The 17,188-nt window shown below is 38.4% G+C and overlaps 1 protein-coding gene across 2 annotated transcripts in view; it reads right to left on the bottom strand.

The window, feature by feature from the left end:
- The window catches only part of LOC124802881, a 255,647-nt gene that overhangs the window by 207,216 nt on the left and 31,243 nt on the right, over positions 1-17,188 (bottom strand). For both annotated transcript variants that reach the window (XM_047263926.1, XM_047263927.1), the window contains exons 4-5: positions 11,933-12,087; positions 5-196 (exon numbers count right to left, since the gene is read on the bottom strand). In XM_047263926.1, coding sequence (XP_047119882.1) covers positions 5-196; positions 11,933-12,087 — 347 coding nt within the window. The remainder of the gene's footprint in view (positions 1-4; positions 197-11,932; positions 12,088-17,188) is intronic.

Raw genomic sequence — 17,188 nt, forward strand, 5'->3', positions numbered from 1 at the left:
CTACCGCTTCAGATTCATCAGCTCCTAGCTCGCAGAGGGTGCTAAGCAGGAGTGGCGATGATCGAAAGCAACTAGCAGCGTGAGCTAGCTGTTCACAAGCTGCAGACCGCACTTCCCAGGCAACATCTTGACATAATGCTACAAGTCCAGGTATTACCTCTGACTGCAGTTCAAGTGGATCCAGCCTTAAGCACACCTGCAAGAGGTAGAGCACCAGCACATAGAGCAAGAGTGGACAGTTCAAAGTAAGCGTGTATAGCAATTATTCTTTAAGAATACAATGAACAGCAATCCATTGTAAAAAATATTCAAACACCTTTACAATACACTGCACATCCTATGGTACAGCGAAAATAATTATTCCCAGACAAAGGTAATCCATATGTAGGGGGTAATACACAACAGTTCACAGACATCATATCAGTATTGTCTGTTTTATGCTCTGTGCTGGCATAAGCTGTCGCCAGCACACCGGTCAGCAGAAATGAAGTGCGAAGATTGATAGCAGGTGTTGGATCAAGTGCGCCTATCTCAAGAGAGGCCAGAGACACCCCGACAACCAACATGCCACCAACACCACTTCAACAGCATGTATTTACGTCACCACCACCGACCGGAGGACCTCACTAAGTGACAAAAAAATGGCTCTAAGCACTATGGGACTTAACATCTGAGGTCATCAGTCCCCTAGACTTAGAACTACTTAAACCTAACCAACCTAAGGACATCACACACATCCTTGCCCGAGGCAGGATTCAAACCTGCGACAGTAGCAGCCGCACGGTTCCAGACGGAAGAGCCTAGAACCGTTCAGCCACAGCAGCTGGCCACTAACTGACACACCAGTTTGGTGTCTGTCAGTTATTCGCAGAGGGGTCACTGGCTACTATAGTACATAGTGACCAGTTTAGAGACTATAGCAAGTATAGCAGTGAGACTAAATTTTGTAATAGCAGGATTACCAATATTTCTTGCAAGAGGACTATTACTGGTGAGCTTATTCCACAACACATGGACTCTATTCTAGTTAAGTATTCAGTTCATGTAAATAGAGAACCACATTAATCCACGTGTGCATTTCTGTTGTAGAAAGAGGCTACTGGCCACACATAACATCCTCTCCCTTGCGGTACAAGACCCTACAGTGGTGACGAGGATATGACATGCTCAATGTCAGATGAGTGAAGAGTACAGTTTCCACAGGAATATGCTCAACCTTTGTAAATCTAAATACATATAAATAAGCATCATATAAAATATACGACTTTTCGACGAAGATATGAGAAGTAATAGATAAGAAATATTAACTTTCAAGATAATCCTCTCCTGTGCCAATCTCTCCATCTCAGAGTAACACTTACAAACTATGTGCTCAATTATTTGCTTGATGTATTCCAATCTCTGTCTTCTTCTACAGTTTTTACCCTCTACAGTTCCCTCTGACCATTTTTCACTACCATACAATGCTGTGCTTCAAACATACATTCTCAGAAATTTCTTCCTCAAATTAAAGTCTATGTTTGATACTAGTAGATTTCTCTTGGCCAGGAATGTTCTTTTAGCCAGTGCTAGTCTGCTTTTGATGTCTTTGCTCCAGCCGTCATGCGTAATTTTCCTGCTTAGGTAGCAGAATTCTTAAAGTTCATCTACTTCGTGATCACCAATCCTGATGTTTAGTTTCTCGTTGTTCTCATTTCTGCTGCTTCTCATTACTTTTGTCTTTCTTTGACTTACTCTCAGTTCATATTCTGTACTCATTAGACTGTTCATTCCATTCAGCAGATACTGTAATTCTTCTTCACTTCCACTCAGGATAGCAATATCATCAACAAATCTTATCTTTGACCTCGAATTTTAATTTCACTCTTGAACATTTCTTTTATTTCCATCATTGCTTCTTCAACGTACAGATTGAACAGTACGGGCAAATAACTACATCCCTGTTTTTTGCCCCTTTTTAACCTGAGCATTTTGTTCTTGTTCCCTCTTGGCTCTTGTACATATAGTACATTACCTGTCTTTCCCTATAGCTTACCCCTATTTTTCTCAGAATTTCGAACATCTTGCACCATTTGACATTGTTGAACACTTTTCCAGGTCGACAAATCCTATGAACGTGTCTTGATTTTTCTTTAGTCTTGTGTCCATTATCAATCACAATGTCAGAACTGATAGTCATCTAACAAATCCTCAATTTTCTTTTCCATTCTTCTGTACATTTTTCTTGTCAGTAACTAGGAGGCATGAGTTGTTAACCTGACTATGCGATAAGTCTCACTCTTCTTGGCTTCAGAATTATATGGATAATGTTTTTTGAAAATGTTTTTTGAAGTCAGGTAGTATATTGCCAGACTGAAACATTCTACACATCAACGTGAATAGTCCTTTCAATGCCATTTTTACCAATGACTTTAGAAATTCTGATGGGATGTTACCCATCCCTTCCGCCTTATTCAATCGTAAGTCTTCCAAAGCTCTTTTAAATTCTGATTTTAAGACTGGATTCCCTATCTCTTCTATATCAACTCCTGTTTCTTTTTCTCTCTCTTCCTCAGACAAGTCTTTGTCCTCATAGAGGGCTTCAGTGTACTCTTTCCAGCCATCCACCCTCTCCTCTGCATTTAACAGTGGAATTTCGGTTGCACTCTTAATGTTACCACCCTTGTTTTTAATTTCACCTAAGGTTGTTTTGACTTTAGTATATGCTGAGTCAGTCCTTCTGACAATCATTTCTTTTTCGATTTCTTCTCATTGTTCATGCAACCATTTCACCTTAGCTTCCGTGCACTTCCTATTCATTTCATTTGTGACTTTTATTTCTGTGTTCCTGAATCTCCTTGAACACTTTTGTCCTTCCTTCTTTCTTTGATCAGCTGAAGTATTCTCCTGCTACCCATGGATTATTCACAGTTACTTTCTTTGTATCCATGTTTTTCTTTCCAGCATCTGTTACTGCTCTTTTTAGAGATTTCCATTCCTCTTCAACTGAACTGCCTATTGAGCTATTCCTTATCACAGTATCTAGGCCGTTAGAGAACTTAAAGCATCTCTCTTCATTCCTCAATACTTTCATGTACCACTTCTTTGCACACTGATTATTCCTGACTAGTCTCTTAAAATTCAGCTTACTCTTCATCACTACTACACTGTGATATGAGTCTATCTGTCCATTCGTAGGCCTTGCAATTCAGTACCTGATTTTAAAATCTCTACCTGACCAAGATGTAATCTTACCGAAATCTTCCCATATCTCCTGGCCTTTTCCAAGTATACCTCCTCCTCTTGTGATTCTTGAACACAGTATTCGCCATTACTGGCTGAAATTTATTGCAGAATTCAATTAGTCTTTCTCCTCTCTCATTCCTAGTACCAAGCCCATATTCTCTCCTAACCTTTCCTTCTATTCCTTCCCCTACAACTGAATTCCAATCCCCCATGACTATTAGAGTATCATCTCCCTTTAAATACTGAATTACCTGTTCAATATTTTGATATACTTTCTTTATCTCTTCATCTTCAGCTTACAACATTGGCATATACACCTGAACTATTGTTGTTGCTGTTGGTGTGTTGTCGCTTCTGTTAAGAACGAACCTATCACTGAATTGTTCAAAGTAACTCACTCTCTGCCCTATCTTTCTATTCATAACGAATCCTACTCCATTATACCGTTTTCTCCTGCTGCTGATATTAGTCTATACTCATCTGACCAGAAATTCTTGTCTTGTTTCCATTTCACTTCCAGGCACCCACTCTACCTAGATTGAGCCTTAGCATTTCCATTTTCAGATTTTCTAGCTTCCCTACTGCGTTCAAACTTCTGACATTCCATGCCCTGACTCTTAGAACATCACCTTTTCGTTGGTTATTCAATTTTTTCCTCATGGTAACCTCCCCTTTGGTAGTTCTCTCCCAGGGATCCAAATGGGAGTCTATTCCAGAATCTGTACCCTCATACAAAGAATAGTGGTTCACCCTATTAGCTGAGTGGTCAGAGAATTGTAACTGCCATTTGGAGGACCCATGTTCAGTTCCCAGTACTGACAGGAATATTCCACTGGTGGGAGGACAGCAATTGGGATCCACTCAGTCTTGTGATGTCAACTGAGGAACTACCTGAATGAGAAGTAGCATCTCTAAGGTCTAGAAAGCCGAAAGAGCAGAGTGCTGACCGCATTGACCTCCACATAGTGCTGACCGCATGGACCTCCACATAACATCTAAATTACACCATATGGCAAAGAATGACATGACAAACTGTCAGTGGCCTGATGATTGAGTCAGTATTTTTTCACACAATTAATAGTACAGGAGTACTGCCCACTGTCGTGCCACTGCAAAGATGTGGAATACATATATCAGAGTCAGTGGTGTTGAGAAGGAGCTACAATAGCTAAAATTAAACAAGTCTACAGAGCCCAATGCAATTCCTGTCACATTTGATATCTACTGAATTTGCAGCAAAGTAGCTTCCATTTCAAATATAATACACCGTAGATCCCTCAAATAAAACAGCTGTGCCCAGTGATAGGGAAAAGTACAGGTCACACTTGTCTAAAAGAAGAGCAGCAGACATGATCCATAAATCTTACTGACATCCATCTGTTGTACAATCTTAAGACTATATTATTAGATCAAACATAATAATATATCTTGAACAGAATGAGCTCCTTCATGTAAATCATCAATGAATCTGAAAATACACTGATCATGGAAAATCCAGCTTGCCCTTTTCTCATGCAACATCCTGAAAGCTTTGGATGAAACCTTTCAGATGGACACAGTATTTCTCGAGTCCTAAAAAGCATTTGACTCAGTATAAAGCCAACACGTATTTTAACAAAAGTATATAGGGTATCAAACAAAATTGTGACTGGGTTGAGGATTTCTTGGTACAGAGGGGATACGAAGGAAAGAGGACAGACTATGTGTGGAAACTCATCAACAGATGTAGAAGTAACTTCAGATGTTCATCCAGGAATCATGTTGGGACATTTTTGTTCGTACTGCATATAAGTGACCTGGACTGTATAAAAATGACCTGGCAGACAAAATTAATATAACCTCAGACTTTTTGCATATGATGCAGTCTTCTATATAGAATTACTATTTGAAAAAAACTGCACAAATAACCAGTCAGCTCACGATAAGATTTAAAAGTGATGCAAAGACTGTTAACTTGTTTTAAATGTTCGGGAATATAAAATTGTTATTTCACAAAAAAGTATACTATAACATCAATGAGTCACAATTAGTATCAGTAAATAAACACCTTAATGTAACAATTTGCAGGGATATTAAATGGGCTCAGTGATAGGTAAGGCAGATGGTAGACTTTGATTCATTGGCAGGATACTGAGAAAATGCAGCCAGTTTGTGGAGGAGACTGGTTACCAATCACTTGTGCACCCCATGTGAAAATATCATGTGTATGCGAGCGGGGAGGGGACAATGGCAAATACAACTAACAGGGCACACTGAATGCATACAAGGAAGAGCAGGACAAATGGTCACAGGTTTGTTTGCCTCACAGGAGAGTATCCTGGAAATGATGAAAAACCTGAATTGCCAGACATTTGTGTACTGATGACAATTATCCCATGGACACATACGTCCAAGAACCAGTAGTTAATGAAAAACCTAGAGATATTCTCCATTCCCCCTCCTATTGCATCTGTAGGGACCACAAAGACAAGGTTAGACTAATCACAACATGAACAGAGGCTTTTAAGCAGTCATTCTTCCTGAGATCCAAACGTGACTGGAGGAGGAAGACACCCTAACATGCAGTACAATGCTAAGTACCTTCTGCCATGTACTTCACAGTGGTTTGCAGAATATGTACTTACAGGTAAATATTGAAGCTCAAAATCATATTTACTGTTGCCTTCACAAAACTGGGACAGGTAGGGTGTGAGGCAGCGAAGTGAGCTAGACTCAGACTGAATGAATACACTGTATTAACAACCGCAGACTTGAAACACCAGTCAGTATTAAGCACAAATTTTAGATAGTTTTCCACATTCTTCTGGGCAAATGACAGTTGGTTTCCAGAAAGATTACATAAAAACTGGATGCTATTCATTTATAGATAATACAGTGGCATGAAGAGCATCCAGCAACACAGAAATAATAGCTAAAATCAGGATGTATGGATAGATGAGTGCTATAACGATATTAGGGGTATCAGTCTATTTGAGGATTTTGAGGTACGGCACATCAGTCTGTTCAGTACATAACTTTGAAATGTGGAATATTGTTTAATACATAGCTCCAATCAGTGGGAGATTGCCAATGAGTGGGATATCAATCTCTTCTGAATAGGATTCCAATGATGGCATTGTTGCTCTTTTTAGTATAGGATTTCAAGGCATATTGGTCTGTTTGCTATTTTTGCGATTTATAGTACTGGAAAGTTAAGTTGTAAAATTTTCTGAGAGGTGACATATTGCGTACTTGATAAATGAGAGTTGTTCTGTCAGTCCAGGTCAGTTTTGTAACAAGATATATTTCAGTCGAATTCTAATTTTTCTATATTTTATTGAAAAACATATAAATTGAAAGAAGTCATTCAATGAGTAACATCAAACAATCAACTGAAACATTTTCAAATAATCATATTTAATTCTCTGAATGGTCACATTTTTGCCATTATTGCCAATTCCACTATTGCAATTTTGGTTTTAAGTAATTACCAAGTGATTTAAATGCTGAAAAACAGCAGCTGTCACAGATATAAAATTGATGTCAGCATCTACAGTTCCTATCACCTTTTGTTACACACACCATAAAATGATTTCTATAACCATTTTCACGTGATGTATAATGATTGTGGACATAGTGAACACTGATAAGAGCCATACAAGCTCACATCCATTTTATTTCTTTTATTCATGCTGACAAATGCTGTGTTTCAACATCTAAACCAGATGATATTGGCTTCAATCTGAAATCGCAATAATGAGATTTACAATAAATATATGCAGTCTATGATGAAAATGTCATTTTAAAATCAAATACCAATATTTAATTATATTAAAGTTTATATTGCATTTTGTACATCAATTCAGTTTCAAACTTTGAGTTGTATCTTTAATGTTTGTTTTGGCTCCAACTTCGGCAGACATAAGCTTTGTAAAGACAATCTATGTGAGAAGAGAGGCAGTGGTATGCCAGATCTCATGGAGAGTAGATGTCATCTGGAGATGTTTAATATCAATAATTAAAAAGGAGGGTTGCATGAAAAATATGTTAAACAAAAGTAATTTTTAAAATACCAATGATCAGTGATTCAATATTAAAAGTGTATGTAATAGATCTGGGAATTGAATATATTGCAACTCAAACTGGATGAGCGAAAAGATAAGTCTTTTTGTGCTACCAATTTGCTTGGTTAATTTCTTTTAGATAACAGGTCACATTCTCAATGTTCTCCTTGATACAGCATAAAGATTTGATTACTTGTCTGTTAAGAGCAAAATTGGTAATTTACAGTACCCATAATGACCAGGTCGTGTACCGTAAATGGCAAATAACACCAGAAAACAGAGAGGACAATCTCTCTTGTGCAACACTGTGGAATTAAAATACTGAAAAACAATTTTTTTCTGAAGGAAAATTTGAAATCTGTTCTATTACACTACACCTTTACAGAAGTTTTTAAAAGTTCCATGGAGTTCCCATAAACAGCTATTGACATACAATGAACTCCAAAGCAGCCTCACATTATTAGTAGTAGTAATAATAATAATAATAATAATACAGCTGGGTGTATCATGTGCCTCAGTGGCTACCTATTAATGAATGTTTCACCCAAAGAATCATTCACCCCATAGCAGCTAAGATTGCTTCTTTATGTTTGTTGAATTGCTGCCCATTTAGTTTAATTTTCTATGTAATCCATGGATCCTATTTGTGACCATTCCCCATAATATGGATCACTAGGTTTACAGGCAAGGCAAGTCTTCTCTCTAAAAACAAGGCCATTTATATTTTAAACTTTATCTACAACAAAATTTGATAAATGTAAACCAATCACACACATACTGTCTCCTCAGAAATTCATCTATGCTGTAGAAGGAGTTGTCAAGTAGAAATGAAGTAATTTTTTCTTAAAAGTTTCATTCTTTGTCAGCACCTTTAAAATATTTTATGGCAAGAGTGATGTTGAATTGTTGACAACGTCATAACAACTAAATCGGTTGAAACCTGGTCAGGCTGCTTTGGGGTAACATAGTGAGATATCTAGGGACACTAATGTAGCATCATCACCTCCCCCTCACCGCCGTCGATGGTCGCCACGTCATTATTCAACGACGGTGCGGCGATTTGGGGGGGAGGAGTGTTATATCCTAGCCAGTAATGCCACCCAAGCCCGCTGCCAAAAGGTTGGCAGCATCAAAGTCCGGACGCCGTCCGCATAAGCAGCGCCAGCGAGACAGGAAATCGCCGCAAGTCTGCGCGCGCCACCGCTGGCTTCTGGGTTCTTAAGCGCTGGAGTAGCGAGCGCTAGGACAGTTCTGTATTCGCCGCTCAGTTGTATACTCGCCACCGAATTGTGTACTTGCTAGTCAGTTGTGTGTTCATCACAGCAGAGTTGTTGTTTGTCGTCAGCCGACGCTGACCTAGCCGCTCCGACTCGAACTAGACAGATCTCTGTAGACACGGCGTTCCTTACTGTGTTTCTGTATCTTCGTTAATAAAGATAAGTACCGACTTTTATTTAATCAGAGTGTTTGGGTTTTCATCTTTCTGTTCACTGTTCCAGCGGACCGGTCAGCCCGCTATTAAAAGGGTGGCGGTGACTTCGTAAGCCGTTTCTACAGCGAATTGTTTGTCGCTACGAACGCCGCCACAAAAGTAAGTCCATCACGAGCAAATGGCCTGGGCTGCTCACTGAGGGTGTGATTCTGCTCTGCGATAATGCTTGTCAACACATCTCCAAGGTCACACACAGTGTAATGACCAAGTTCAAGTAGAAGCAGCATAAGCATCTGCCCTACAGCCCGGACTCATCATCCTGCAACTTCCGTGTGTTTTGTCTGCTAAAAAAGCAGCTCAAATGGAAGTGCTTCAACTCAGACAATGAACTGAAGGACACAGCGGAGGTCTGGCTCCTGCCACAGCCACAGAAATTTTAGGAACAGGGAATCATTCAGCTCTTGAAACAATGGGATAGATGCTCTGTGGCCTCTCATGATTACTTTTGAATAAAGATGTCAATGATACCTACAGGTTTCTTTCATACCTTTTCCATTGAACACCCCTCATATTTATGAATGCTACTATTATTTTCAAATTCATTGCAAACTTTATATGAGAGTAAATTTTAACAACTGCCTACAAGAAGTTCAAGGACAGATACCAGATATGTGTGTTTCTAGGCAATGAAAAATTTGTGTCTATGTGTGGAATTGCCACAAAAAATTATTCCTTGTGATAGTTTCCTAATGGTTTCATCATTGAAATCAGCAACTGCAAGGAGAACAAATGTTGCTGAAGTTAAGCATGTGAGAAGATCTATATTACATGATTTCCATTTGCAGTCCTGGTCAATATCCACACCCAGGAATTCGATGTTGAGGTGCTATTCCACAACATGATGAGCCTCGGCATTTCTGTTCATTGGTAGGGGGGAATTTAAAGTAGACTGGGGTGGCAGTGAAAATTTGGATCAAGGAGGGAGGCATGCCAGGGTAATCTGTGCTGCAGTTAAGCGAACCACTGAGCCAAGGTGGCTTAGTGGCTAGCACACCTGCCTAGTAGGCAGGAGACCCACTTTTGATTCCTGTGCTTGGTACAAATTTTCACTCTATTTACATAAAACCAGTTTTACGTATTTCCTTTCCCGTGCGCTGTATTGATAGTGATGATGATATATCTTGGCACATACAGGAGTGAATGACTGTGTTTTTTTTTCCTAATTTATGTGATAAACCATTTACCAAGAATCAATCAATACTATTTTTATTACAGATTTGCATTCTATATTTTTAACAACCAAAAATGAACATTTATTTCACCATACAATCTGGAATGAAACATAAATACATTTTTGGTTTGCTTTTAGATCCAAAAACAGCTTGTTACAAAAGATACAGAAGTAAGGAGAGTGATTTTTACTTGCAGTATTTTTGTCTGATTTCCACCAACATCTGGAAGTGTCATAAGCTTGCAAATTTTCCAAAATCTGGCAATGATGCTGCAAGCAGATAACATCTACATCTACATCAATACTCTGCAAATCACATTTAAGTGCCTGGCAGAGGGTTCATCAAACCACCTTCACAATAATTTTCTGTTATACCACTCCCGAACAGCACAGGGAAAAGATGACCATCTACACCTTTCTGTGCGAGCCTTTATTTCTCTTATTTTATTATGATGGTCATTTCTCCCTATGTCGGTCAGCGTCAACAAAATATTTTTACATTTGGAGGAGAAAGTTGGTGACTGAAATTTTGTGAGAAGATTCCACTACAAAAAACACACCTTTGTTTTAATGGTGTCCATCCCAAATCCTGTATCATGTCAGTGACGCTCTCTACCCTTTTTCGCAATAATACAAAATGTGCTGATCTTCATTGAACTTTCTTGATGTATCCCATTAATCCTATCTGGTAAGGATCCCAGACCATGCAGAAGTGCTCCAAAAGAGGATGGACAAGTGTAGCGTTGGCAGTTTCTTCGGTAGATCTTTTACATTTTCTACAGGTTCTGTCAATAAAACCTAGTCTTTGGTTTGCCTTCCCCACATCATTTTCTATGTATTCTTTCCTATTTAAATTGTTTGTAGTTGTAATTCCAAGGCATTTAGTTGAATTTATGGCCTTTAGATTAGACTGATTTATCGTGTAACCGAAGTTTAATGGATTCCTTTTAGCACTCATGTGGATGACTTCACACTTTTCATTATTTACAGTCAATTGCCAATTTTCACACCATTCTGATATCTTTTCTAAATCATTTTGTAATCTGTTTTGATCTTCTGATGAGTTTAGTAGATGATAAACAACAGCATCATCTGCAAACAACCTAAGATGACCTCTTAGATTGTCTCCTGAATCGTTTATATAGATAAGGAATGCCACCTTGGGGAATGGCAGAGATCAGTTCTGTTTTACTCGATGACTTTTCATCAATTACTATGAACTGTGAACTCTCTGACAGGAAATCATGAATCCAACCACATAACTGAGACAATATTCCATAAGCGCGCAATTTCCCTACAAGCTGCTTGGGTGGTACAGTGTCAAAACGCTTTTGGAAATCTAGAAAAAATGAATCAATTTGAAATCCTTTGTCAATAAAACTCAACACTTCGTGTGTAAAGAGCAAGTTTCACAAGTTGTTGTTTCACAACAACGTCTTCTAAATCCGTGTTGACTGTGTGTCAATAGACAGTTGTCTTCAACGTAATTCATAATGTTCAAACACAGTATATGTTCCAAAATCATGCTGCATATCAATGTTATTGATATGGGCCTGTAATTCAGTGCATTACTTCTATTATCCTTCTTGAGTACTGGTGTGACCTGTGCAGCTTTCTAGTCTTTGGGTACGGATCTTTCATCAAGCAAGCGGTTGTATATGATTTTTTAAGTATGGAGCTATTGCATCAGTATACTCTGAAAGGAACCTAATTCCAGAAGGAAGCAGCAATAAGACAAAAATGCTGTAAGTAAAAATTACATTCCTCACTCCTGTATCTTTTATAAAAAGCTGTTTTTAGATCTGGAAGCAAAGCAAAACTGTAATTATGAATATATTTCATGCCAGAACACTGACTATGTTTTAAATGAATGGAACAAAAGTTGTTAACAGATGATCAGCTTAAACTTAAAGGCATCAAGGATGTTTATTGTTAACTTATGAACAGCATGTTGAAAGCATACATAGTAGTAAGTAATACAAACATACATATTTTCTTTACCTTCCCAAAGAGATGACAAGCAGTGATTCGTGCCCACGTGTTGTTTGACGCTTGTGACTGACGTACAGCTACAGGCAGTATTTCAGACTGTACAATTTCAACAGGAACAGTATCTACTGCTTCTAATAACATATCTAACCATATGTGAGACACAGCTGCAAAGAAAAAATACACAAATTGTTTAAAAAGTAGGCACATACTAAGAAACATGCACTGCCTACATTACACATGGGTGGCATATATCAAACATTTATACGAAAATAAAGGTAGCAAACATATATACTTAGTAACTGACAATCTACCGAAAGCTGGTGGAGTAGCTTTCAGAAAATGGCAATCCTTCATGGGACAGAGGAAAGAGGAATCTATAATGAGTGTGCATAAATAAAACAGGGCTTTCCTTTCCCTTTTACCTCAAGGAATACGACATGGCAAGTATTAGGGTTGAAAGAAATGGAACTTTTCTTTAGTGCTTGAAAAAGTCACAAGCAGTTACAAAAACATCTGAATCTGCCAACTTTTTCATCTGTCTCTGCAGCCACTAGGCAAGCACACATTTTTTATGCCTTTTACACAAATTGTCACTTCATTTCCAGCAATCTCTTTGCAGAATTTTATGCTAAATGACAAAAAATTAATCATGGCATGTACAGGCAACAACAAAACATCACATTCAGTATCGGAAGAGTATCTGGATATGGATTAAGAATTTGTTGTATATTTTCTCTGTTCTACATGCTGCCCCCAGACCCCATATGTGAGATTTTTTTATTATTTAAATTTTATGAAAAGGCAACCCTTTTGTCTGTTGGCATTTTGTCAATATGACAACAATCGGCTGGTTCATGCTGCAATAGGCCAAATTGTTTTCAGTTGCAAATCAAATGACAGCACATGATCTCCAGACTCATGAGACTGGGGGCTCTTGGAGTCGTGGCCAAAAAATGTCTCTCTCTTCTGTTTCAAGCCACCAGACAGAGCTCACATTAAATGGCTTGTTATTTTTTACCTTTGTATTTCTCTTGTCTTAGGGCTATTGGAGGGCTATCAGAGTTATCGTCTCTAAATCCCGTGGCAATCCTCACCATGTAATTCCCATGAGGAAATAAACCAATTCAGTTTCTGAACCTGAGTAATGCATATCAGTTACTAGCCCACACCATTTTCCAATCCTGACTACACCATCTAGTAGGGTTTACAAACTGATATCAGCGTCGGTACGCTGAAATCACCCTGTTTTTGGCACAGAATGCCCTGGCCGGTAGATGCGCAGATGGCAGGGGATGCGTGGGGACAGCTGTAGTGGGGTTTATGGGCAGGCATTGTAGGGGAAATGGCTAGCACTGGAGGGGAAGTGCCATTCTACATTGAAGCCTGCACTCAACTTTTTTTGTAAATATTACATGAGTACCCTCGACGACCATGCTTCTGAGGTGAACATTCAAAACGATCCACTGTACCTCTGCTTTGGTTAAAATTTAAAATGAATTCTGCCAAAAACGCAGCAATTTATTTTTGCCTGGCCTGTTAACCATTTGTAACTTTCAGAGAAGCATCACAAATAGCCAATTTTGAATAAAACGTACACAACTCTCTGGTTACCATGTTAAAATTTGTTTCTTTTGCCAAAACACAATGGAATTTATACAGTCTCATCTCACTAACATGTTGTGCACACACAATTGCTAGAAAATTCTGAAACAGTGCTTTATTTAGTTTATTAAGTGAGGTACTGAGAAAAAGTAAGGTCAGTAGCTTATGAAAAAGCACATCCTCAGCACAAAAGAAAAGTTTATTGTCTTCACTGTTCCAAAATCCATAGCATTTCTAGTTTCACCACCTAATGATGACCCTGAAAAATTAAATTCTTTCATGAGAAAACTCTGTAGTTAGTGGAATAACATAGTAGATACTTAAGTTTTATATAATAACAATACGGCAAAATACTCTCCTCTTTGTGTGCTACCATTCGCCAAAATCTCATTTTGATATCTAAAACTGTTTGTGGAATATAAGGAATCTTGAGGATATTTCACTTTGACTTTATCACTGGCACGACATGATCACAAATAATGATGTGGGCCGGGTATATTCGCAATGGGAGGGAACTTATAAAATGGGAATATTGCCGGGAATATGTCTTTGGCGCAGGAAGAGTCCCAAAAATTGGGAATTTATGAAAATTTTTAGACTCTGAATGTTTTAACACTTATTAACAGTTAAAGAATTAAAACTAGGTTAACTAAGTAAATTCATACATTTTAATCCAAGATTTATCATTCCATGCACTACATCTACATCTACATACATACTCCGCAATCCACCATATGGTGCGTGGCGGAGGGTACCTCGTACCACAACTAGCATCTTCTCTCCCTGTTCCACTCCCAAACAGAACGAGGGAAAAATGACTGCCTATATGCCTCTGTACAAGTCATAATCTCTCTTTATCTTAACTTTGTACAGTAAAATTGTACTGCAGTCAGCCTCAAATGCTGGTTCTCTAAATTTCCTCAGTAGCGATTCATGAAAAGAACGTCTCCTTTCCTCCAGAGACTCCCACCCAAGTTCCTGAAGGATTTCCGTAACACTTGCGTGATGATCTAATCTACCAGTAACAAATCTAGCAGCCCGCCTCTGAATTGCTTCTATGTCCTCCCTCAATCCGACCTGATAGGGATCCCACACGCTCGAGCAGTACTCAAGAATAGGTCGTATTAGTGTTTTATAAGCGGTCTCCTTTACAGATGAACCACATCTTCCCAAAATTCTACCAATGAATCGAAGACGACTATCCGCCTTCCCCACAACTGCCATTACATGCTTGTCCCACTTCATATCACTCTGCAATGTTACGCCCAAATATTTAATCGATGTGGCCGTGTCAAGCGCTACACTACTAATGGAGTATTCAAACATTACGGGATTCTTTTTCCTATTCATCTGCATTAATTTACATTTATCTATATTAATTTCCTTGCAAGTTCCATGCAAAACATCATTTACTGTAAGTCTGGTGGAAAAAATAAATTAAAATATTCGCTGGGCCTACTATTTTTAGGCAAGTTGAAACCGCATATTTCTCTGAATGAAACCTAAACTTACAAAATATTTCTCTGGAGGTGTAATTCTCAACCAGCGATTATCTGTAGTATTTTTTAATTTTTCCAAACAAATGACTAGAGGTGTATCACTTTCATTCAAAGACTCCTCATTTCATGTGATGAATTATGATTTCTAAATTTATCTCCCAAAATATCGCGATCACTTTCACTTTTAGAATTGTTAATTAATATTTTACCATGTTCTATGTCAATAAAATCAGCTGTATTTTCAATTAAATCATAAACCTCGGCCAATTTATTCGCATAATTTTTCCCCAAAATGTCATTTTCAATGACTAATGTTTATAAAATTTGCACAAATTTATTTTAAACTTTATAGCGTAAAATACTTCTAATGCTGATGGAAAACTTAACAAAATGAATAAACTTCCCTGTCTATTTTAGTAACTTTAGTTACTAGATGGCATATCAATATTATAAACTTGGTTTTTCTAAAAATTGATTATTTCAACGTTGGCAGTTCTAGGAAACGAAAGAGTCATAAATGTCGACACTTGGCTGTTCTAAGGCTAATTCTTTGATATTTAAAACAATGAAAACCAAAAAATGTGTTTATTTCCAACAAGGAGGTTCCAGATCCAACTAAGATTTAACCATATAATTACTGCTTTTACCTATTAACAGTTTTTTGAGCTATCATGCTAATTAATCATAAATTCCCAGGAATTTATGAATTTTGGGAATATTGCCAGCAACATTCCCTGGCAATATTTCTTCAATTTTAAATTTCCGAGAATTTTACAACACTAATTACAAATGAGTGTGCTATGTCAGATCAACTTTCTCAACATTGGTGACAGACAGGTACCTCCACCCAAGTCTAAAGAAAAATTCAACATGTTAGCAAAATTTCATACACAACAACATATTATGTAATATGCAACAAATGCAAAATCATAGTGACCTCTATTTTCCATTGCACACTTTTCTGAATTTCGTGCAACTATTTATGAAATGATAGGTATATCATCATGTACATGACATATAAAGCTATATGTAAAGCAAAATTGAATCTTTTTTATGGAATAGCTTCTGTAAAATAATTTGAGAAAGACCGCAGGGCTTGCACCTCGATTCTGTCATTGCTAACTGGTCCAAAAGCAGAAAACACTTGTCGGCCTCCCCTTCTGAACATACGTATGAACTAGCCCAGCCCTTTGGACAAAAACTGATCACTGCGCATCGGCCAACATATCCTGCATGGACTCGACCACATACTAACCCATGAGGAGACACATAAATTGGTTGTGCGGTGCTGTCTGGCTCCATACTGTGGTGCAACAGACTAGTGCTTATTGCAGTCAATCTGGGATGTCCAGCACAGTCTACCCAGTGCTGCCATCTACACTGCAGCACATGTGCAAAGTCATCAACCTCATCCAACTCTTTTGCTGCCTATGCACACAGTCATGTCACAGGTATGACTATCCAGCGCTGCCCTGACACCACCTGTTACCGTCATATCACTGCTTGGTGTTGTCACACCATTTGTTGATCAGCAAATGTAAATTGCAAGCTTCACTTTAGGGAGAAGATGCAGCAGAGCCAATGCTGCCAGGGAAGTCAGTGAAAACTGCTGCCAAAGACTTATTGTAAGTTACATGTTTGTAGCTTCAAGGTATGCCCACAACCATGTCACGGGATCAGTTGAAGATGGATACAGAACTACAGTCTACAATGGAGAATGAGGACCTGTAAAGTCACCTTAATGAGGCATTAGTAAATGCACCACTAAAAGCAGCATTGTGCCCACAACTAACCTCGCTTCTCCATTTACGGGGATCGCACAGGTGGCTCAATCTCAGCCTGTAATTGATGTTGCTATGGATTTGCTGGTTCCCGCCTTCATGGGTAAATCAGGCAAAAATGTCAATACACTCATACAGAATTTAGGAGATGTAGGGAAACTGTTCACATGGGTTGACAAAGTGTTCGTAGGAATTGTCAACATGGAGTTGCAAGGAGAGGCTTGTTCTTAGGTAAATTCTATGGAAGAGGTGAGAAATACCAAGGCATTAGATGTCCTTGCAAAAGGGCTAGAGGATGTATATGGATATGAAGATAGCATGAACTTTACAACCTACACCAAAATTCCACAGAGGATTCAGAGTGGTTTGCTTACAGAACAAGA

The sequence above is a fragment of the Schistocerca piceifrons genome, chromosome 6, assembly GCF_021461385.2.
Source record: "Schistocerca piceifrons isolate TAMUIC-IGC-003096 chromosome 6, iqSchPice1.1, whole genome shotgun sequence".
NCBI lineage: Eukaryota > Metazoa > Arthropoda > Insecta > Orthoptera > Acrididae > Schistocerca > Schistocerca piceifrons.